The 23,184-nt window shown below is 44.0% G+C and overlaps 1 protein-coding gene across 3 annotated transcripts in view; it reads right to left on the bottom strand.

The window, feature by feature from the left end:
• Positions 1-1,102: 1,102 nt before the first annotated feature.
• LOC115776949 (NLR family CARD domain-containing protein 3-like) overlaps positions 1,103-23,184 on the bottom strand; it is a 71,114-nt gene continuing 49,032 nt past the window's right edge. The window contains exons 3-9 of one of the 3 annotated variants that reach the window (XM_030724748.1): positions 22,133-22,234; positions 20,400-20,581; positions 18,487-20,278; positions 11,282-11,455; positions 7,017-7,190; positions 3,366-3,539; positions 1,103-2,597 (exon numbers count right to left, since the gene is read on the bottom strand). In XM_030724748.1, coding sequence (XP_030580608.1) covers positions 2,537-2,597; positions 3,366-3,539; positions 7,017-7,190; positions 11,282-11,455; positions 18,487-20,278; positions 20,400-20,581; positions 22,133-22,234 — 2,659 coding nt within the window. In that variant the 3' untranslated portion in view covers positions 1,103-2,536. Of the gene's footprint in view, positions 2,598-3,365; positions 3,540-7,016; positions 7,191-11,281; positions 11,456-18,486; positions 20,282-20,399; positions 20,582-22,132; positions 22,235-23,184 lie in introns of all 3 variants that reach the window. The other 2 variants (XM_030724747.1, XM_030724749.1) reach the window with 2 other exon arrangements.

Here is a 23,184-nt window from a genome sequence, read left to right on the forward strand (position 1 = left end):
CAAAAGGCTAGGCAATGGTGGTCGTGTGGCTCTAGCCTTTAGTTTAGCATGTAGCCCTCCTCTCTTGCCACGCTTCCGTCTTGGATGCGCTCGTTGTCGGCTGCTCTGCCTGCCTGAGCGTGATCGTGGTGTTACGGCCTGCTGGCTGGAGCTGGCATGATCCAAACACAGAAGAAGGCTATGGTCCAAAAGGTCTAAGCTAAGCCCATGGGAAACTTTTCCAATGTCCAATAGTGTTTCTCTGCTGTACGTGATCCTTGAGTACAAGCACTGAATATTAGCCACACAAACTAGCACTAGAATAAACAACAAATACAATTGGTGTAGGGAGCGCGTCGCAAACACGTCTGCCACGGAGGGCGCCATGTTTAGAACCCTATGTCAGGTCTTGGCTCAGGCTGCTTTGGAGTCCCTAATCCAGAAGCATCAGACTACTTACTTTCAACACCATCTTTTTGTTACTGATTCATTAATATGTTTTACATTGTTGTTGTTTATTAGTGGAGGGAGCAGATTTGAAAACAGCAAAGAGAAGCACTCAATCTTTCTCATCTTTTTTTTAAGGAAGAGGAGCTTCTTTAATACTTCAGGCTCTGTCAGCTACCAGTCTGTAAACCTGTTTAGTGCTGCAGCAACAATCAAACATATCCGGTTCGTACATCATTGTAGTTTGTGTCTTTGCTCTTTCAGAACTGAATGGTAAACTCAAAGGTGCTGCAAAGCTTTTTCTCTGACAAACTTCTGCCATGAGAGCTGACAGCATGCAATCTTTATGTCAGTGACATTCTCAGAAACAAAGGTGAGCGATAATACTTAATGTGTGCTTTTGATTAGCATGTTTAACAGTTTGTCATTGCTCATAGTGGCCTTGTATTCATTAGACATTTTCCAGAATGTATCCAGCAGTTTCTTCTTCCACAGAAGTTTCAGTGTGAGGCTGCTGTCAGCTGCAGTGTCATTTCATTCATTTTTTACATGATTTTTAGAGAAGTGTGTTTGCTGCTGCAACAGCAACAGCTGGAAAGATCCTGGGACCAGAACTCAAAGGACCAGAAATGTTGGATAAATTCAGGAACTTATCAAGAACCAGAGGCCACAGATCTCCAGTAAAGGTCTTTTAATGAAAATGAAAGCAGCATGTCCATCAGTCCAAGTTCAGTTTGTCCTCTGCTCTGAGCCATTCTTAGACACACACCTGAGCACATGAACAGGACAGCACATAAACAAAGGCAGTAACACAAACACTGACGGCTTTCAATGCTCCGCTTTGTGCCGTCTCTGAAGGTCTCTGAGTCACATGGAAAGTTGATTTTGGACCTTACTGTAGCTGTAATTAAACACATGACATTAGTATGACCTCTGACCTCTATCAACCTTCAGGTACCACCGTACACACATGAAACTCAGACAGGTCAAAGGTCACAGAATTAAATCTTCACACTTCTGTCCTACGTTTCATTGTTACAAAGAAACACATTCTGTACAAAGGTCATAAGGTCATAGAAACACTCCCTCACACACACAGTCAGCTTAAATGAGCAGCACACACACACGTAACATCATCATCATTATTATCCAAAGATGTTATCATACTGTGACAGAACTCATTTCTCCAACATCCACTCTGACTGATTTCCTGGAACAGATCGCTCTCACAGCTTTCTGCCAACAAAAACTGATGTTTAACAAGTTTCCATTGATTGATGTCATCTTCACCTCAATCATCATTTCCAACACTCTCAATCATTCTCTGATCATAATGCAATATTCATCATTGTCCAATACAGGAAGACAGCAGGATGGATGGAAACACCTCCACCTGCTGCAGTTCTCCCACTCAACCACTAGATGTCCTTATTATCTAAATGACTGCACACATATAGATCCCCCCCCTCACCCACAGCAGTGCTCAGATCACATGTGTCCTGTTATTATGTGAAACCAGTGTGCAGATTTTCACACTTTGACCTGATGGACTGCATTATATAAATGAAGCAGGTGAGACAGATGGTTGGTATCAATATTAATGTTCTGCTAATAGATGAAAAACTACTTTAAGGAAAACACTGAAACTTATAGATGGGCATATATTTGATCTCCAAGCACCAAAACCTGATGTGTAAGTCCTAAAAACATTGTGTCTATGATGGAGATGTTGTTGGAGGCCTTTCCAGGTGATGTTCTCCTGACTGTGATCCAGAATGAAGCCTGAAAAGCTGAAGCCAGTGTCAGACAGAGACTCTGCAGAGACTGTGTAGAAGGACAGAGCAGCAGCAGAGCATCCAGATCCACTGATGATCCTCTGGCAGATCCACAGGGACACACAGGGATGATGGTGGACTCTACATTGTGTCTGACAGTGGAGCTGTTCTCAGAGCAGTTCACTCTGCAGCACTGACAGTCATCTGCACTTCTTCTCATTCCTCTGTCAGTCACTGCTGCATGAAGCTCTCCTCTCCACTCCACCTCCCAGTAACATGGCCCAGTCAGAGCGTCTCTGCACACAAGCTGCTGCTGCTTCAACCTCTCTGGATCATCAGGACACAGCTCCTCCTCTCTCAGCACACACACCATCCTGTTTACCATCATCCTCCCACCTGCAGAGAGAAGAAGAAAGAGCAGAGGAGATAAATGAGTGTTTCCAGTGACTCTTCATCAGCTGTCAGTCAGTGATGCAGCACATCCAGTATAAAGAGCAGCAGGGCCTTCAGTCCTGGGACTGTACTAGTACTCATTGTTGTTTCACTTTGGATTTGGATTGAAGTTCATCCAAATGTTTTTCCCTCCTAGTTTTAGCTTGGAGTCTCATGAACTCTAATAACCTTGGTCTGTCCACTCTGAGCTCTTTAGGAAGCCCAACAACAACCCCAACAATTCATAGGAGATGTTTCAGTCCCTCATGTAATGGTTCCAGCTGTAAACTGGAGGAACTCCATCCAAACATCTGCTCTCACAAAGTTCTTCATCATCTACAGACGGTTTCCTTCACTCCTTTAAGCTGGAAAATGAATGCAGTCATTGGTCCATGTTGGGAAAATGTCTGCATGCTGCTTTGTTCAGAGAGCTGATTGGCTGCTGACAATGAACTGATGCTGCATCAGAGCATGTGAGCTTTCCAGGAGCTGTTACTATGGTGAGCTCAAAGCTCCCAGAGTCAGCCAGTGTTTGTTAGAGCAAAAAGGCCCAAACAGGAAGTGTTTGTGTCCAATCCTGAAGCCTGTCACCATCCTCCTCTCACAGCTTCACTGAGGAAAGCTGAGAAGGCTGCAGCTTTACAGGAAACACTGGATCTTTGCTTTCATACTAACTGTGTTTAGTACAATACTGCTGAGAGCAGCATGGACTCACTCCAACCCTCTACTTACTCCAGCTCCTCCAGTCTGCAGTGTGGACTCTCCCTAAGATCAGACAGCTGCTTCACATCTGGATCCTGCAGCTTGTTTCTCCTCAGGTCCAGCTCTCTCAGATGGGAGGGGTTGGACTTCAGAGCTGCTGCCAGATAATCACAGCTGATCTCTGACAAACCACAGCTCTCCAATCTGTATAAAGAATATAGGATGTGAGTTTATTAGACACAGTTTGAAATCATTCAGTGTTTCATAATCAGAGCTGAAGAAGTTTCAGAATGGAGAACTTTAGAAAAACTCCAAACAGCTGAAGCCAACAGGATGCAGCTTCAAACAGGAATCCAAACTGTGCCGAGTTTTCAGACTATCTGCCCGATGCAGCCACTTTGATTTTGGACATTTGAATCTCTGTTCTAGGACTAAGTCCTTGAATCATTTCTTCCAGTTGGTCCAACAAGACAGACTCAGTATTGGACATGTGTTCTGGCTCCATGAGGGGAGCTTCTAAATCTGATGTGATGGCCCCTCTGGCTCTGTCAGGTCACAGTACTGAAGAGAGGTCAAACTGAGCACACAGCTGTTCCAGTCTGGACCAAAGACTCTATACTGGAACTGAGGGACTGCTCTGACTGCACCCACTGGGTCTGTTTAAAGGCTCATGTTCTGACTCAGATCATCTATTTCTACTTCCTTTTAAAGGGAGTGATTTTTTTTTATGAAGTTGCAAATACACTCATGGTATATGTTCGTTCTGTCTATCCTTACATTTATTTGCCTGAGAAATCTGTCTTAGATTAGAAAATAAACAAAATAATTATTTAATCACACAGAAGCACATAATGTTTGGGGTCAGCCAAGAACAGTGTGCTCGTTCTGGGTATGTCTCTATCACTAACAGATGATCAATAATAGATAATTGGACTCTGTTGGGTGGCAATGGTCAGCCACTGACGGAGACCAAACAGGGCATAAAGAGGAACTCCAAGGTCACGTGAAGATGCAGATCCTGGAATCATTTGTCTTGCATGTTTTGTTTTGCATATGATGTAACCAAACAGAAAAGCTTTGACTATATGAAATCCTGACCTGAAGAAGACATTGTTAGACTTCATGCCCTGGTTCTGTTTACCTGAGCCGTGGTACAAATCCTGGTCCAGATTGATCTGTAAACCTGTTTGAAATGGCTAATTAAATTTAATAACTGACTCCTTATCCTATGTGTTTTGTGAAATCTTTCCAATCAAAGAACACGTGGAACCTAAAAAGTGGTTTTCAGGTTCCTTCACTTTGAAAACAGGAACTTTTTCCTCCAATAATGAGCCCTGGATTAAGAAATCACTGAAACATGTTCTCACTCAAAAGAAGCTGTCTTGTTATTGTTGGGAATTTTTATCAGTTGTATATTGTTATTTATTCTTATTATTTTATATTATGTATTAAAGTATATTGGTCACACACTGGATTAATGAACACTGAATACATTAAGGTTACTGGGGTAAAGGTAAGGCCTGTTACATCTATTACAGGAACATCTCTGCTTCACCTGATTTTGGTGACCTCACGTTGTGTTTTAGGAAGTCTTATGACAGGTGGGCTCCAAAGTGGAGTTCTGCAGATCCACCAGTGTTTTTGTAACATAGATTAGCAGGAGATAAATTCTAGCCCATGTTGGGATTGTCACAGAGGTGTTTTCATAGCAGAGGTTTTAACTGAAAGAAGATTCATCACTGTGACACCTGCTACAACTGTTGTAAATGTTGAGGCACCATGGTGACGTATGTTTCTTTAGCTCACGTGGGACAAAAGTTGGCAGATCCTCAACACGTGATTGGTTGGGGTTCAAGTTTCAGGGATTGAGACTTTATGTAAATTAGGAGGGGTCAAAGGTTGATTATGGCCACTCTTTGTCTCATGCTCTTATGTTTGCTCCTCCGTTTCCTGTCCTCTTCTTCTTCTCTTCCTGTTTCTGCATTTTTGTCTGTCTCTGTGTGTCTGTGTATCTCAGTCTTAACTATGTTACTGTCTGTGTTTTCTGTAACTAATATGTCTAATAAACAGCCTGCCGTGGAACCTCTTCATCCCAGTGATTTTTTGGAAACTTTGGATACAACGGAGTTTGAATTGTCAGCCAAAACATGGAGAACATGTAGACACATAAAATTAGGAACCAACATTATGAGGGAGATAATCCAAAGATTGAGGCACAGAAACTTGTTCACAGAGAGATAAAGCAGCTAAAATCAGGTCTAAAAGGAAAGCAGAGGATGAGCTGAATAAAGGACACTCAAGGCTGGCTTGGAAAGGAATGAAGTCCATGGTGGGGATGCAGAACAAGGACAAAAGGGCATTTTTTTTTTTGATAAATCTGATCCTGAATCAGCAGCAGAGTCAGACTCATTTTATTCCAGCTCTGATCTCATTGATTTCAATGAAGAGCTTCTGATTTTAGGAAAGGGGTGGTAGGCTCTAAGCTTCACAATGAGGTGTTTGTGTGTAAATCTCTCAGTGGGATCACAGAGAGAAAAAGCCCTGGTCCTGATGCTTTGGGAGGGAAATGATGGAAGTGTTGGTGAGGAACTGAGTGGGGGGAGATTTTCAGACATTTTCCAGTCCTCCTTGGAACAACAGGAAGTTCCAGCATATGGAAAGAATCTATTGTGGTGCCAGAGGCAAAGGTTCAGTCTCCTATGGCCCTCAGTGATGATGGTCCTGTGGCCCCCACCACCTCCACGTTAGAGGAACTAATTGTAATGTTCAGATTGCAGTGAGACTTCCTCCACTAGGTGGCAGAGTTTGATGAGAAAGTGTTAGTGTAGCTGCCCTGTAGGCAGGAACAGGAAAATGCAGGATTTGTCCTGAAATTGGGAAAAGTGGTTAGCACTATGGCCTTAAAGCAAGAAGGTTCAAGGTTGGAGCTTCTTGGTCAGCTGGGCCTTTCTGTGGACTTTGGATGTTCTCCCACAGTCCAATGAAATGCTGCTTAGGTTCATTGGTGCTTCTAAATTGGCTGTAGGTGTGGATGTGAGAGTGTGTGCTTCTCTGTGATGGACTGCTCACCTGTTCAGGTGTACCACGCTGTTCCCTTCATCAAAGTTACCAATAAAGTTCCAAAGAAGAAAGAATGCAGAGAAATGTGCTGATTTAAAGCCTTTGGAGTGCTTCAGATGATATCTGTCCACTTGTGTCCACTAATTGATGAATGTCAGCTCTCCAATGCAGCTTTGATCTTCACAGTCTGCTTTATGAAGCTCATTCTAACCCTGAGTGTCAGAGTGTTCCTCCTTCTCTTTGCCATCATTCATGGTGGCAGTGGAGGACATTTGGATGTTGGACTGTGTTTTGGATGTTGTGTGTCTGTTTTGTGTTGGACTGCTGTCTGTAAAGCAAATGGCCATTTTGGTTTGGATTTCAGTGTCAGACAGACTTTAAGGTGGAATGAAGTGTTTGAGAGTTTCACAGTGAATTATCCAGTGGAGGAGTTTTCCTCTTCTTTGAAGCTTTGAAATGTCAACATTGTTCTGCTACAGTCAATGGACTAAAGCAGAGAAGAAGAAACCAGACTTTACCATGAAGATCCTCAGTGTGGATCAGTATAATATCAGCCTTATGTCGGCAGTTTAGTGTTTCACATCAGATTCATCTCAGCACAACTAAAACATGGAGACTGACCTCAGAGTTTCAAGAACACATCGTGGACTCTCCAGAAAACCACACAGATGCTTCACTCCTGAATCCTGCAGCTTGTTTCTCCTCAGGTCCAGCTGTCTCAGATGGGAGGGGTTGGACTTCAGAGCTGCTGCCAGATAATCACAGCTGATCTCTGTCAAAAAACAGCTCTCTAATCTGTATAAAGAATCAAAGATGTGAGTTTATTAGACAAAGTCTGAAATCATTGAGTGTTTCATAATCAGAGCTGAAGAAGGTTCAGGATGGAGAAGTTTAGAAAAACTCCAAACAGCTGAAGCCAACATGCAGCTTCAAACCAACACAACAAGAGAAAAACTTTCAGATTAAAGTCGCACATTTATAATAAAAACTAGAAACACTTGAAAAAGTCGTGTTTTTCCTTCATGGCTTCACTTTTAAAGGTGAAGCTGGAAAGAAATTCCCATCCTGGAACTCCAACAACACCTTTTCCCAGTGCGTCCTTAAACCAGACAAACTCCGAGCTCGTCTTCATTCCAACAAGTCGTCTTCTGAGCTGGACCAACAACACTGGTCTCTGTGTGCAGCTGCTGTGAGACGAGCGCTCAGGGAGCGTCTACAAAGAGCAGCACTGAAAGAACATCATCCAGAAATTTGCTTCTGTCACACAAACATCTGCTGTCATTATTTTAGCCAAACTCTGTGGAGGCCTTTATTGGAGGTCAAAGGTTATTAAAATGGTCAGAGCAAAGAGGGTGATGAGGAAATATGATGAAATGTTGTGTATTAGCAGAAAGTTCTTGAATCATTTTCCTCATAAAGCAAACAAAATGATGGAGAAACATGTTTGTACAAACTCAGTGTTGTAGTTGGATCAGCAGGATGACCCTGATGGTTAAAGTGATTTTAGTGACGCTGTATGAGAGTGAAGTTATTACTCAGGATTTATGATGATGAGCTTTCACTGCTGCTCTTTGTAGGCCGTCCACTTTATCCTGAAATGTTTCCATGCTTCAGTCAGAGCTCCAAAGAAGAGTTTATAGTCAGGGACACTGGATCTGGTCTTTGAATGTGGAGCAGGGAGCTTTATTCCCACTGATCCACAGCGTTCCTCTGCTCACTGCATTGGATAGATTTATAGTGAAAGGGATTTTTAGCAGCTGCTGAGATCAGCTGCTCCTAAAGCAGCGTTTATTTGACTCTGATCATTAAAGATCTTTGTGTGAGCTCACGGTTTGTCCCCCAGACCAGTTTGGCTCACAGTTTATTCAGAGTCAGGATGGATTTTTTGTGCAAACACACTTGATAAGAACAGGAATCTGGACACAATGTGGCTCTGAAGCATCTTCACAGCAGCTTTAGAATCACTGTTTTTGCCTTCCCATTTCAAGACTTCTTTCATTTCACTTCCTTTCTTGGACCACTTTGATTCCCAGCAGTCTCTCCTGCTGATCCAGACACCCACAGCTTTCAGTTCCTCTTTAACCTGGATATTAATATCAGCTGTACTGGGATCAGAGCCCATCCACACTCCCTCTGTCTCGTCCTGCTCTCATTTGGCCCCTGATGCAGATTCAGAACGTTCCGAGTGCTGATTTAATATGTGCAGCTCTTCCTGGTTTCTGAGGATCACAGTGACATCATCAATGTGAGCCGGGGCAGCCCCTCTGTGAGAGTCTCCAATCAGACCGCCTTTGATCCTTATTGATGGTTTCCAATAGAGGACTGATGGCGAGGACACAGCACTCAGAGGACAGCCCTGCTTCACGCCTCAGGAGATGTTCAAGGCTTCACTTAAAGCTGCGTTTACTTGAAGCTGCACTGGAGATGTTTCATAGAGGAACTGGACCATTAGAGTCAAACCATCAGGGCTTCCATACGCCTTCATTACTGCCCACAAACACGAGTGTGAGACCCAATCAAAGGCTTCCTGCTGATCCAAACCCACAATAAACAAGTCTTCCTGCTGTCAATCATGTCTCTGCAACTGCACAGACTGTCCCACAGCTGGAGCCCCTTATTGCACATGTTTGTTCTTATTATCCACAATTAGATCATCAATAAACCTGTTCATTATTATTGGAGCTAATGTTTGATCAGCTGCAGTCATTACTGTTAACTGGATACAATGATGTAACTCACACTGAGCTCCTTTGTTATAGAATAAGCACATGACTCCACGGTAAAAGGAGTCGCTCAGAACGCCGTCTTTAAACCTCCATTAGAACCTGAGGTTAAAGGTCGATGATGTCACAGACAGAGTTTCTAAAGGTCAGCTGCAGGCCGTCAGGGCCTGGAGATTCATCAGTGTTTAGCTGATTGATGCTGTGATCAGCTCCTCTCTCCTGATTCCAGCTCACAGTGCAGAAAAGGCTGTGAGCTCAGAGGGATCAATGATTCCTAAAAAGGAGCTGATGGCGTCTCCATCAGAGGGCCGCCTCCTGAACACGAGCGAGCAGCTCTCTCTGATGGAGCGCCTCTTTCCTCCTTCATTCAAGCACAGTTTCCCACTGCACTCTTTAACCACCACACAAAACTACTGCCACGCCTCCTCTGATTGGTGGAGCTCCAACATTCCCACTGACGTCACTTCCTGTGAGCTTCGTCCAATGAAATTCCTTATTAACAGAGTCTGTAGGTTTTCTTCTTCCTCTGCTCAGCTCGATGTACCTGTGAACGTCCTCGTTACACTTTATGCTTTTCATTGATTTCATTCAGCAGATCCAGATGGCTGAGACCTTTGACCTTTGGTAAGCTGTGAGGGGGCTGCAGACTTTAGGAAACAGGCCCCGCCTCTGCAGCCATGAAAAAGCTCTGGCTGCTTCATTTCTCATTTCAGATCCTTTAAAGCTTCAGTGAAGCTGGACTGTGATGCTTCCTTTCCATATCCCACTGAGGCTTCCATAATGACTCCAACTCTGCTGTATACACTGTATGTCCTGATGTCTCATCACTGAAGAAGGAAGAAAAGTCGAGCATTCAAATCCAGCTGGTGAGGCTCCATCAAGCATTTGTGCCCAGGGGTCTGTAAGCTGGAGATCCAGCCATGGCCACATGAAGCCATCATGGATTTAGTGTGAACAATAAAACAGGCAGTGATGTTTCCACAGCTGATCAATACAGTTATTGAATAATCAAGAACAGAATCGACTGTTGGAGGACGAATCCACACGTCAATCAACATTTTCATCAGCACAAGCAGGACCATGAAAGCAGGAAACACCCCAAACTGCCATTTCTCCTTCTCCAACTGCTGCACATGAATGATCCTTCATACACAGACCCACAGCCTCTGATTGGTCTGAAGGCTCTCTGACAGCCAATAGGAACAAAGAAAAGTCCAGACTGACAGTCTGATGCTCTGTGGGGTTAGGCAGTGAACTGCTCACGCTGCTTTCAAGGTCCTCCCAAACTGTCTGAATTGGATCAACTTTCTGAAGCAGATCTGTGATCAGCTGCTGTGTCTAACATGTGGACCTGACTCATGAACTGTATTAAACACTGTGACTGAACTGAGAACTGCTCCAACATGGAAACTATTGCTTCATGTTACCATCACTTCTGTATGTTAGTGTCTCAGTGACATGTCAGACTGGGCTCCATGGACACCTCAGACACTTGGACTGGTCTCAGCAGCCTTCTTCTTGGAGTCCTTCCAGCAGAGTCCTTTCTCTGCTCCAGCTTCTGTGTCAAACGCTCACACAGAGCCTGAATCCTGCTTTGTTGGCATGTTTGGGCCTGTGTGAGGCTGCTCTTTGTTCCTCTGCTTTAACACACACCTCAGCAGCACAGCAGCTGTGTGGTGTCTCTGTAGCAGCCATAAACATCATCACAGCTCCTACCTTCACCTTTACTAGCTTTGACATTCATGTCTCTGTTTCCACAGAAGCTCAAAGTCTCTGCAGCCTGTTTGGATCTGCTATCATCAGATCTTCAACAGCCCCATTCACATCCCTCACACACTCTACAGCCTCATCAGGACTGACTTCATCTTCACTGACTGATGGCACACAACATGAACCTGTGGAGGCTGAAAAACTGTCCTGTCCAACATCTCCCCGTCACCGCTCCACTTCTGTCAGCCTTTAAATGAACTGCTCAAGTCTGTCACTTCTATTTGGAGCCAAAAGGAAAAAGTGTTGTTTGGAAAGACAACATTTCTGAAAGCACTCATAATTCTTCACATTTGTCTTCAGACACATCCTGAACATTTAGGAACCAAAGAAAGTTTCAAACATCAAAGATCTGAAATATAGAAAAACAACAACAGCTGCAGTCAGTGAACTGACCTCAGAGTCTCCAGTCGACAGTTTGGACTGTCCAGTCCAGCACACAGAAGCTTCACTCCTGAATCCTGCAGGTCATTCCAGCTCATGTCCAGCTGTGTCAGATGGGAGGGGTTGGAATTCAGAGCTGAGGCCACAACTTCACAGTGACTCACTGAGAGTCCACATTGAATCAGTCTGCGATTAGTGAAAATATGAAGTGTGTTATTGTAAAAGCAGAAATGTGCATTATAAACACAGACTGAATGTATATGAAGACAAAACAGAGTGAGGTCATAATGTGATGAACATCTGCTCTGCACGTCTGTGCATCCGCTCCTCTCAGCTTACTGTGTTTGACACAATGATTGTCTGCAGCTCTCTCAGACCTGCACACTTTTAATGAGAAGCTTTGTTTGGCTGCAGATCTGCAGATGAAGGAGGAAAATGGCCTCACATTTAGGCTCCATAATGTCCACAGTCTGTCAGTCACAGCTGATCCAGAGTCAGAGTCAGCACCAACATTTGGACTGTTTCCTGCTTTGAGTCTGACTCCAGGTCAGCTCAGTGAAGAGTTCCAGCTGGGAAAGATGATCTCTCTTTGCTACCTGCTGCTGTCAGGTACGCCTGTTCACGCGCACATGCAGGAAAAAGCTGCTGAGCAGGAATCAAACTCATCACTGGACAACAATGATGAAGGACTCAGAGCTGCTGAGAGAAGATCTGATTTCAGGGGAACAAACAGAAACAAGCATCATGACCCTGTTTGACCTTTAGATCAAAAACAATGGTTCAGAGCAGCAGCAGTACATCCACAGCATCCATATTCCAAAGCTTCCCAAAGGACACTATCCCAGCTCTCTATCCCAACTCAGGGATTTTCCATGTTGTCCATGTGCAGAAATCAGAGTCACATTTCTTTGAACTTTAAATATGATTCAAGTGGAAAAATCCATGTGAGCTTGACCTCCAACAGCCCAGCAGGTGGAGAGTTCAATGGAGGAACCAAAGCTGCTGCTCTGAAGGAAAGAGCTGCTCTGGATTGATAACAGGAGGAAACGAGAGCGTCATTAAAAAGTGAACGCAGCTCAATGATGGTTTGATCCGGACTAACGAGCTTCCAGAGCTGCTGGAAGCTCAAATGTTCCAATGAAATGAGGTTTGATTTGCAGCCCTAGCTGAGGCAGGTTCAGACTGTCTGAGTGCTAAATATTTGTTGGTGCTCTGAACATTCAGGTAACAGCATTAAAGCCCAAACTGGGAGCTGCAGCTCATTCCTGTCATACTGCTTCCACAGGAGAGGGTCTGAGAGCTACTTTAGGAACTCAGGAAGCACAAGTCAGGCTGCAGGCTGAGAGAGAAGAGCTCTGTGAGGAGGAGAAGGTGCTCTGAGCTCTGGAAGGTAACACCACACCTGATCATTCAGGTAACAGCATTAAACGCCAAACTGCAAGCTCAGTGGGACTCACTGAGCTGTCTGCTTAAAGAGTGGAAGATGGTGGAGCAGCTACTAAACACCTTTCCAGCCTCACATCTGTAACACACCTGAACTGCTGCCACACAAACACTGGAATCTAAAGTCAGCAGTGAGCATATGAGGAACCATCGAGGTCCACAGAAACAGAACTGTGCCGGTCCCAGTTACACCATCACAGACTTGATGCTCACCACTTTCTTTCAGTGCCAAACCTCACATTTCCACACAGATCCCTGGTTGTGTTTAATATGAAGGGAAGCCCTCACTCAGCAGGATGTGGCACTTTATCCAAGGATGCAGCAACACCTTTAGGATGCTCAGAGACTTTCTCCTGCCTGTCTAATCTAATGCTAATCCTGAGGAAGGCTGGCTACAGCAGGGCAAAGGTCAGCCCTCTCTCCTTGAGCTGTTGTTTCACTGCTTCCTGTCACTTCCTTCCAGCTGCTGAGGAACAATCTTGGAATATCCTGTAGAGCAGAAACCAGCTGCAGGATCCAGATGTTCTCCTGGAAACTGTGGAGCTTCATGGCCTGTTGATGGTCCTGCCACGTACCAACAGCCACAGCTGCTCACTGTTTCTACCAGCACTCGAAGCCTGCAGACTGGCAGCAGCTGCTCCTCCTCCTCCTCCTTTGAAGCTGATCTTCAGCAGCTCCATCAACCAAGTTTGGAAGAAAGAAGCAGGACCATCACCCTCACTGCCTTCAGGAAGCTCAGCTGCACTGCCGCCTCCTTCTCTCTAGATCCTCCATCTTACCCAGGCCTGCCTCCACCCTCCTATCAGCTTCAGAGAGCTTTGTAATGTGACCTGCTTCGGTGTCCTCTGAGTCACAGATCAGCTTCCAGCTTCTGGAGCTTGTGTGTTCAGAGGAGCAAACTTCAAGTGTTTTTAGGACCACCTTCATCTTTTTAATCAGAGGAAACTTCTCCACCTTTGAGCCTTCAGAGCTTCTTCTTTCCACCGAGCTGTTGGCGTCCACGTGACCCAGAGGTGGCAGCGTGCTGTCAGCCATTCTGCGGTGCAACAATTCCTCATGTAACTCAAATAATTTATTCAGTCAATTTAATCAATAAATTTAAACTGGAAGGCGACAGAAACACTGGAGCTGAGCTGTGATATCATCAAGTCTGCAGGTGTTCCAATGGAAAAATACTCGAGTACTCGAGAAGTTCAACCTTCCCAAGTACTCAAGTATTGAGAAACAGTCCTGATTAATGTGCTGGCAGAGCAGGGGGAGGGGCCAGGGGCAGAGACCAGCCAATGAGAAAGCAGAAGCAGAACATTGTTACATTTTTCTACAAGTTCTCACATTTTGCTGCATATTTACCTTCATAATAAGAACGAGGCTGTTACTGTAGCAACGCTGTTTTTGTGTGTGTCTCAGATTTGTAAATGTGTAAATAAAGATTTTAATGTTTGAAGCACTGAAAATACACACAAGTCATCAGTTACACTTAGACACACACACACACACACACACACACACACACACACACACACACACACACACACACACACACAAAATGACTTTAATAAAATGATGTTTTCAGTGAGAAACTCAAACTAATGAGGGTCATTTATTCCTGTGAATCTGTGAAGAACTGAAGTACTAATCTACTCTGATTAATAGGGGTGCGGGAAATTTTCGATTCTTAGATGCATCTCGATGCTCAACGTGGACGATTCAGAATCGATTCACAAATGACAACAATCGATTGTCTAGACGTTAGCGCTAACTGAGAACGTAATGAGCGGAACTTAAAAAGCGGAACTCAGAAGAGCGGAGGTGTTGCACCCGGACAGTCTGTGCTGTGCACATAACAAAGACGCAAGATGGAAGAGCGGCAAATCCAGCCGGCACCTTCTGCACTAAAAGCTAGTGTGTGGAAGCACTTCGGCTTCTACGAAGTCGAAGGGAAAACATCCATTGACAAGAGCTTAGTGTTGTAGTATTCGAGACCGCTTTTTGATGGTCTCGGTCTTGTCATGGACTCGGACATTTGCGGACTTTATTTCAAGACCAGTCAAGACCACAGCTGTGGAAATATCACTAAATTGCCAGAATACTGTCCAATTTATTTGTTAACATCTTTGCTTTTATTGGATGCAAAACGTACTGATTCAAATCCAACAAAGATTGGGCTCCTCTGCCTCTCAAAGGCACCTCTCAGACTCCGCCCCGGCTAGGTCGCTGCTATTATCGCTGCTTACGCCTGTATCATTTCACCAGTTTGCAATCTACCACAGAGCACGGACAGTTTCATTCACAATGTGCACGTTTGATCTCACTATGGTCACGCGTGTGCTGCATAAATCGAAATAACAACCGGCATGAACACGAAGAGAAGTAAGAGGGAAAATGAAGATCAAAGGAAAATTTCAGGCTTCCGATTCAACAAAAAAATCCCAGCATGAAAGGTAAATACCAACCTTCATGTATTTGATACACAAACTGAAAATTTAATGCAAGTTTTAGGGCTGCAACGATTCTTGGAGTAACGCAATTCGATTATTAAAAATCCTCGACACAAATTTTTGCTTTGATGTTTTGTTTCAGCTCTGCAGCTCAGGTGTCTCCGTGTAAGCGGAGCATTTCCAAAAAAAACAAAAACGAGCCTTTAACACGAGTGGATCGCTGAGATGTTTTTTCACGCCCCCACTTCTCTGTGCTGTGAGTGCGCATGTTTGAATGTGCGCGTGTTTTGCAGAGGATGTCAGCTGTTATTTTTTTCTTTACGTCAGCTGTAGCCACCAGAACAGATCAATAACCACAGTGTACTGGGGAAAGGGGGGCTGCCATTAGCACTAGAAATCGTTCGGTGCCCCCTCCACCCCCTTCAGTACAGAGGGGCTCCGTCAAAATGTTTTTATCAACCACCTGATCAGCAACATGAAGAACAGAGAACTTTGTAGCTGCTCCATCCACCCTGTTTGTTTCACCCAGAGAAACATCTGCAGTACGGAAGTTAAAATATGCTGATGAATTGTTAAAATGAAAAATTATTTCTTATCCAATTACTTGATTAATTGATGGAGTAATCAACTGAATACTTGATTACTAAAATAATTGATAGTTGCAGCCCTACTTGTATTCAGAAAGCCATAGTCAAACATTAGTTTTCAGCACCAGTAGAGCTATGAGAGGCCTTCAAGAATAAAATAACTACAGTTCCCAGCAAGATGATGTCACTTCCTATTGTTGCATTAAAAACGTGATAGTTTATGCTCACAATATGGTGGCTGATATTCAAATGTAGGAAATGCTATTAGCAGCCGAGGAATCTGGATTATGTTTTTGTTGTGTATTTTTTTATGTGATTTCTGCAAACACAGTGGAAGGAAACGGCACTCTGGGACACATTAAATGCTTGATGTATAAATGTAACTTTTCTGGATTATATGCAAAAATGATCATTCTATCGATCTAATAAGGCCTGATTTAGAGTTCTGCATTGATCCTTTGTGTATAACTGAAAATCCTCTCTGAAGCAAACCTGACATGCACCTCGAGAAATGTAACTACACGTCCAAAAAAACTGATTACTCCTTTCTGGTTATGTCTTAGGCCCCATCACTCAATTAACAAGTGGGAGCGGCATTTGGTGGTTAGTATTAGCTTACTAATTAGCATTAGCATTAGTGCTGGGGTGAGAAATATTTCTTGCTAGAACCCTGAAGTTACCATGGCCACCACCAATGGTAACAGCAGAGAAGTAAGTAAGTTGTTTCTCCGCCATTAGTATATTGAGCTAGTGGTGGGCAGATTGATCCTGATATCGATAATATGGATGCCAACGTTGGTATTGGTATTGATCAATATCAGTGTGATGAGATCGATACTTTGGCTTCAGTTTCTCTCCTGTATGCAGTGCTGCGGTTTCATCAAAGATGCGAGCTGACTGTCTAAGTGTGGCTCCTGTCACAGCACAGAGCACTTTGCTCCTCCCCTCCCCACAGTGTTTTGTTATACTGTCATGTGACGCATAACATATTTTATTTGGGAAAAAAAAGGATTTTGCTATGAAACATTTAAATCAAATTTAAATTAAAATTTGTAGAAAATTAGTGAATGAAGGGACATTTTTTATTAAATTTTTTTATTATACTTTCTGAAAAATCTACCTGGAAAAAAGTTTGCTTTTGTTCTTGAGTGATGATTTTGTACACTTCATTTATAAAAAAAAAATCCAGACATCAATTTATGGGGAAAATTGTTTTATTCTATTGTTTCAGAACAATAACTTTTATTTTGATAAAGTATTTTCTACTTACATATAAACTTTGCCCAATTCTATTCTGGGTTTTAACTAATTAATGATCCAAAGGAAAAAAATCTCAAACCAGTTAAACTTCATGGAAATTCTTCATAATTATTAAAAAGTATTGGTATCAGTATTGGTGATAATGGCCCTGTGTTTACTTGGCATAGGATCGATACCAAATCTTGAAGTGTCGCACACAACTACATTGAGCAGCATACACCAGGAGTGATTGACAGTGCTAAGACCCTCCTCCTGGCTCTGACTGGTTGTTTTTGACTGGGAGCGGTTCAGGGAGGAGGTGGAGGAGCTCCATTTTTTTCGCAGATTATCGGTCTCATACTGTCTGACATGGTGACAGTTTTAACAAATATGTAAAAACCAGATTTTTTATAAAAGTTACATCCTGCAGCTTTAATCTGTATAAGATTAAAGGCTTTAGTTCTTACTGTTGATGAGTGTTTGCCATTTTTTCAGTTTTACACATTTAGCTATGTGGTTTTGAAAAAGCACCCATTTTTACAAAGGTTGTTGGTTTAAAAACAACACAACTTTATGCATAGTTTATGAAAGGCAGAGAAAAGTTAAGACTATTGTGATGAACTATGAATAATTGTTTTACATTCTGTGATAAATGATGGAAGTCACCCAGGAGTATTAAATAAAGATGGTTATATTTATTTGAGCTGTGAGTTTTTAATATCAGGGTAATTTTATGGGAATGTGGATCTTTCAGATCAATTTGAGAAGTGATTTTGATCATTTTTCACATTTTATTGTGTCATGTAGTGTCAGGCACTGGTCTTGGTCTTGTCTCGGTCTCGCCCCCCTTCGGTCTTGGTCTCGACTGGTCTCGGACCCTAAAAGTCTTGGTCTTGTCTCGGTCTCGATACCCTCTGGTCTTGGTCTTGTCTCGGTCTCGGGTTAGGTGGTCTTGACTACAACACTACAAGAGCTACACCATATGCAAGTTGTGTCAAACAAAGCTCAAATATTTTGGAAACACGACAAACATGAGGAACCATGTTATTCAAAATAAGCTGAAGTCAACAAGCATTATTTTTGTATGAGAGCTACTAGCACATAATTCTACTCTTGTGTGGAAGTTGTGGTTTTGATACCACATATTTGTTTGTTGTTTGCACATAATGTTGGTTAAGAGTTGGCATTTGCTGAAATCTGTTAATTTACTACAAACATGCTGCTACAGGTGCACTTTTTCAGTTTGTATTTCTTTGTTCAGTTCTCTGGAATGTGTGGCCTTGTACTTGCCATACTGCTTTCATTTGATTTAATATAAATATAAAATAAAATGGGAGTTTTAAAATGGAAATAAAATTGATTCATCATGGATTGCTACTACCAAGATGCATCGATAATCGTTTTATAATCGAATCGCAGTCCTCTGAATCGTAATCGAATCGAATCGTAGAGTGCTTGGAGATTCCCACCCCTACTGATTAATGATCTTAATGAGCACATCTTGACTCACCGAGCCTTTCTGCAGTTCCTCACAGCTGGAATCAGTCTCAGTTGTCCCTGATCTGATGTGTTGTACTTGTTCAGGTCCAGCTCATCCAGAACCTCCTCTGACATCTGCAGCATGAAGGCCAGAGCTGAGCACTGGATCTCAGAGAGTTCCTTCTTTGATCTGTTCTCTGACTTCAGGAACTCCTGGATATCCTGAAATAATGAGAGGTCGTTCATCTCCATCAGACAGTGGAAGATGTTGATGCCTCTGTCAGGAGAGATTTTATCACTGTTCATCTTCTTCAGGTTCTTGATGACTCTCTGGATGGTTTCTGGACTGTTCTCTGTCTGACCCAGCAGACCTCCTAAGAGTCTCTGGTTGGACTCCAGAGAGAGGCCATGAAGGAAGCGAACAAACAGGTCCAGGTGGCCATTTTCACTCTGGAGGGATTTCTGCATGACTCTCTTCAGGAAACCATCCAGACATGAGATGTTCCCATAATAATAAGAATAAAGGAACTTCTCCAGCTCCTCTGTCTTCCTGCTGGTGAAACAGTGGAACATGTAGACTGCAGCCAGAAACTCCTGAATGCTCAGATGAACAAAGCAGTAGACTGGTTTCTGGAAGATCACACACTCTCTCTTGAAGATCTCTGTACAAACTCCTGAGTACACCGAGGCCTCTGTCACATCCAGACCACACTGCTCCAGGTCTTCTTGGTAGAACATGATGTCTCCTTTCTCCAGATGTTCAAACGCCAGCCTCCCCAGCTTCAGAAGAACTTCCCTGTCAGCCTCCGTCAGCTCCTGTGGACTTGTCTCATGTCCCTCATGGTACTTGTTCTTCTTCCTCTTTGTCTGAAGCAGCAGGAAGTGTGAGTACATGTCAGTCAGGGTCTTGGGCAGCTCTCCTCTCTGCTCTGTGGTCAACATGTGCTCCAGAACTGTAGCAGTGATCCAGCAGAAGACTGGGATGCTGCACATGATGTGGAGGCTCCTGGATGTCTTCATGTGGGAGATGATTCTGCTGGACAGCTCTTCATCACTGAATCTCCTCCTGAAGTACTCCTCCTTCTGGGCGTCAGTGAAGCCTCGTACTTCTGTCAGCCTGTCCACACATCTAGGAGGGATCTGATTGGCTGCTGCAGGTCGGGACGTTATCCAGACGAGAGCCGAGGGAAGCAGCTTCCCCTTGATGAGGTTTGTCAGCAGCTCGCTGACTGATGACTTCTGTGTGACATCAGACACGAGCTTCCTGTTGGTGAAATCCAATGAAAGTCTGCTTTCATCCAGGCCGTCAAAGATGAACAGAAGCTTCCAGACAGCGAGCTTCTCTGCTGGGACCTTCTGTAATGTTGGATGGAAAACATGGAGCAGCTCCAGAAGACTGTACTGCTGATCTCTGATCAGGTTCAGCTCCCTGAATGAAAGCAGCATCACCACACTGACATGTTGGTTCTCCAAGCCCTCTGCCCAGTCCAGACTGAACTTCTGCACTGAGAAGGTTTTTCCAACGCCAGCGACGCCGTTGGTCAGAACCACTCTGATGGGTCTCTGTTGGTCAGGGAAGGCTTTAAAGATGTCGTGGCACCTGATTGGTCTGTCATAGAGGGTCTTCTTGGAAGCTGTCTCCAGCTGCCTCACCTCATGTTGGGTATGAACCTCTTCACTCTGTCCCTCTGTGATGTAGAGCTCAGTGTAGATCCTGTTCAGGAGGGTTCCACTTCCTGTTTCATCACTTCCTTCAGTCACACGTTCACATCTCCTCCTCAGACTGATCTTATGTTCCTCTAAAACCTCCTGCAGACCAGCATCTGCTGAAAGACAGAAAAACACTGAGACTAAAGAGAAAGAAACTCTGAAATGTGTCAACAACACAACAAGAAGTCCAGTTTTCAGAAATGAGTCCATCAGCAGACAGATGTTCAGTCTTACTTTGTCCACACTGGGGACAGGAGGAGTCTCCTGATGAAGCAGACTGGTCCCAGTATGAGGAGATGCACTGTCTGCAGAACCAGTGTCCACAGCTGGTAGAGACCGGATCCTTCAGGACGTCCTGACAGGAAGCACAGCAGGACGGCCGCTCCTCCACACAGACCCCGCTCCTCTTCTTCTCTCTGTGAACACATTTCTTTATGACTAAAATCATTTGGTGACTGTTGCTGACAAAGATCCAGATGTGAGGACACTGTGCAGAAGCTCTGATGGTCACAGAGAACAGGAAACGTGGAGCTACTTCCTGTTTGAATCCAGCATTCAGGCTGGAACCAAAGTGATGCTTCCTTTGATCTCAGCAGCACTAATGAACTGCTTTTCCTGTCTGATTGAACACTGAGTGATCTGCCTGCAGTTTGCTATCAATACAAACTCAGCACTTCCTGCAGAGACTTCACAGTAAAAGCCTTCCATCACAGAGAGCTGATTCTGTCCTTCACTGTGTTACAGTCACTGTCTGCAGCTCAGTTTGGGTTAGTTCACATTGAACTGAGCTTAGAAGGCCTCTAAAAACTGGGAGAGCAGCAGACTCACACACACAGCTTTCAGCTTTCATTGGAAAGCTTTCAGTCATCAGGAAGGTGACCTTTGACCTCTGAGTCTAATATTCTGCATTCATTCTTCTTAAAATGTTTTTAGTATTGAAAGTTGATGAAAAAGAACTTCCTTAAATATTCTCAGTATTTATATATACAGTATACAGTACAGTATTAAATCATCTTCTTCCAGCTGCTCCTTTAGGGGCGCCACAGCAGATCTTCTGCCTCCATCTCCCCCTATCCCAGCACCCTCCTCTGTCCCTCCAATTCTCTGCATGTCCTCCTTCACTACATCCATGAAGCTCCTCTGAGGTCTTCCTCTCCTCCTCCTGCCTGCAGCTCCATCTTCAGTATCTTCACCCTCCCTCCTCTGCACATGTCCAAACCATCTCAGCCTCTCTGACTCTGAGCTGTCCCTCTGATGGACTCATTTCTGATCCATCCTGCTCACTCCAAGTGAAGATCTGAGTATCTCCAGCTCTGCCTCCTGTCATTGTGTCAGAGCCTCCATCTCCAAACCATCACAGCAGGTCTCACCACCATCCTGGAAACCTTCCCTTTCACTCTGGCTGCTCTCCTTCTGTCACAGATCACCTCTGACACTCATCTCCACCCACTCCACAGAGGATACCTCCACCTCTCCAGGCTCTCCTCCACCTGCTCCCTGTTCTCACTACAGATCAGTGTCATCTGCAAACATCATCATCCACAGAGACTCCTGCTGACCTCATCCATCAGCCTGTCCATCACCACTGTGAACAAGAAGGAGCTCAGAGCAGATCCCACCCCCACCTTCAACCCATCTGTTGCTCCTACCACACACCTGATCCATGTCCTGCTCCACCCTCACATCCTTCTCTGCCTCTCCTGCCTTTCTCATGCAGGACCACAGCTCCTTGTTGACTGTTTGATCCAGACTGAGCGAATATGAACAAACTGCAGCTCAAATCATCCATAAATATTTCAGCAGAGTTTAGCTTCAAATCCCAAAATCCCACATGGAAATCCAGCCAGGCTTCACAGACAGACACCTGGTTACTAGAGATTATGACCTTTGACCTCTACAAACACAAACATATTTCTATATCTCAGAATGAGTTAGATTGTCTTAATAAATGACTTCAGATCTCTTACATTGTTGCTCTGGGTCCATGACTGAAGTTTGGTGGTATTCCTTTGGACCTGTCACTCCTCATAGACAGACAGCTGGAGGACCCAGACTCTGACCTTTGACCTCTGCAAACAGGAGAACATTTCTCTTTAATTTACAGAGATTACTGATACGTTCTGAGACTAAAGCTTAATGCTGGACAGTATAACACATGTTTCAGAGTAATGGTTATGATTTCATGTGTGATCCAAACCTGTGAACAAACTCAGTGTTTTTATGTTATTGGCCGCGCTATGCTGAGTGTACTGAGAGGGTAACTGTGCAAACTGCTGGAAGAGGCTCTGTGCTGCATTCAGGGACACAAAGAGAAATGAGAGCAGAGATGCTCCCAGAGAGGAGCTGTGATTTGATGGAGTGGCTGACATGGGATCTGTTCCAGGCACGTGATTGGTTTACACCGACTACAAAAAAGCTGTGGAGATTAAAATAACCTTACCATAAATATGAGAAAAGTTTAATTCAATTTTATTTATAAGCACAAATCACAACAAACAGTCACCTCAATGTGCTTCATACTGTAAGGTAAAGACCCTACAATAATACAGAGAAAACCCAACAGTCAAAATGACCCCTTATGAGCAGCACTTGGTGACAGTGGGAAGGGAAGGGAAGGGAAGGGGGGGGGCAGTCATCTGCTGAGAGGAGAGACAGGACAAAAGACACACTGTGGAAGAGAGACAGAGATGAATAATAACTAATGATTAAATACAGATCAGATATTTATTGAAGCACTGTAGTCGGGGCAAAGCAGGAAACTCAGTCATATTAAAATCCCTGCATTAGTTGCTAGGTAAGCTCTACTAAATGTGAAGAGAGAGAAGGAAGCAGGAAGTGCTGCCTGGCCAGAACAACGTTCCTTCCTCAGGACAAAACAGATGAAGTAGAGACTCGGTCCACGGTGCCCTGGCTCCCCCATGGTTTTAACTCCAACACGGTAAAAAGGAGCAGAGGAGAAAGGATTGGTAAATCCAGTGTTTAGATCACAGCTGTTTGGCCATGGTTAATCCTCCAGGAC

The sequence above is a fragment of the Archocentrus centrarchus genome, unplaced genomic scaffold (assembly GCF_007364275.1).
Source record: "Archocentrus centrarchus isolate MPI-CPG fArcCen1 unplaced genomic scaffold, fArcCen1 scaffold_41_ctg1, whole genome shotgun sequence".
In the NCBI taxonomy this organism is placed as follows: Eukaryota; Metazoa; Chordata; class Actinopteri; order Cichliformes; family Cichlidae; genus Archocentrus; species Archocentrus centrarchus.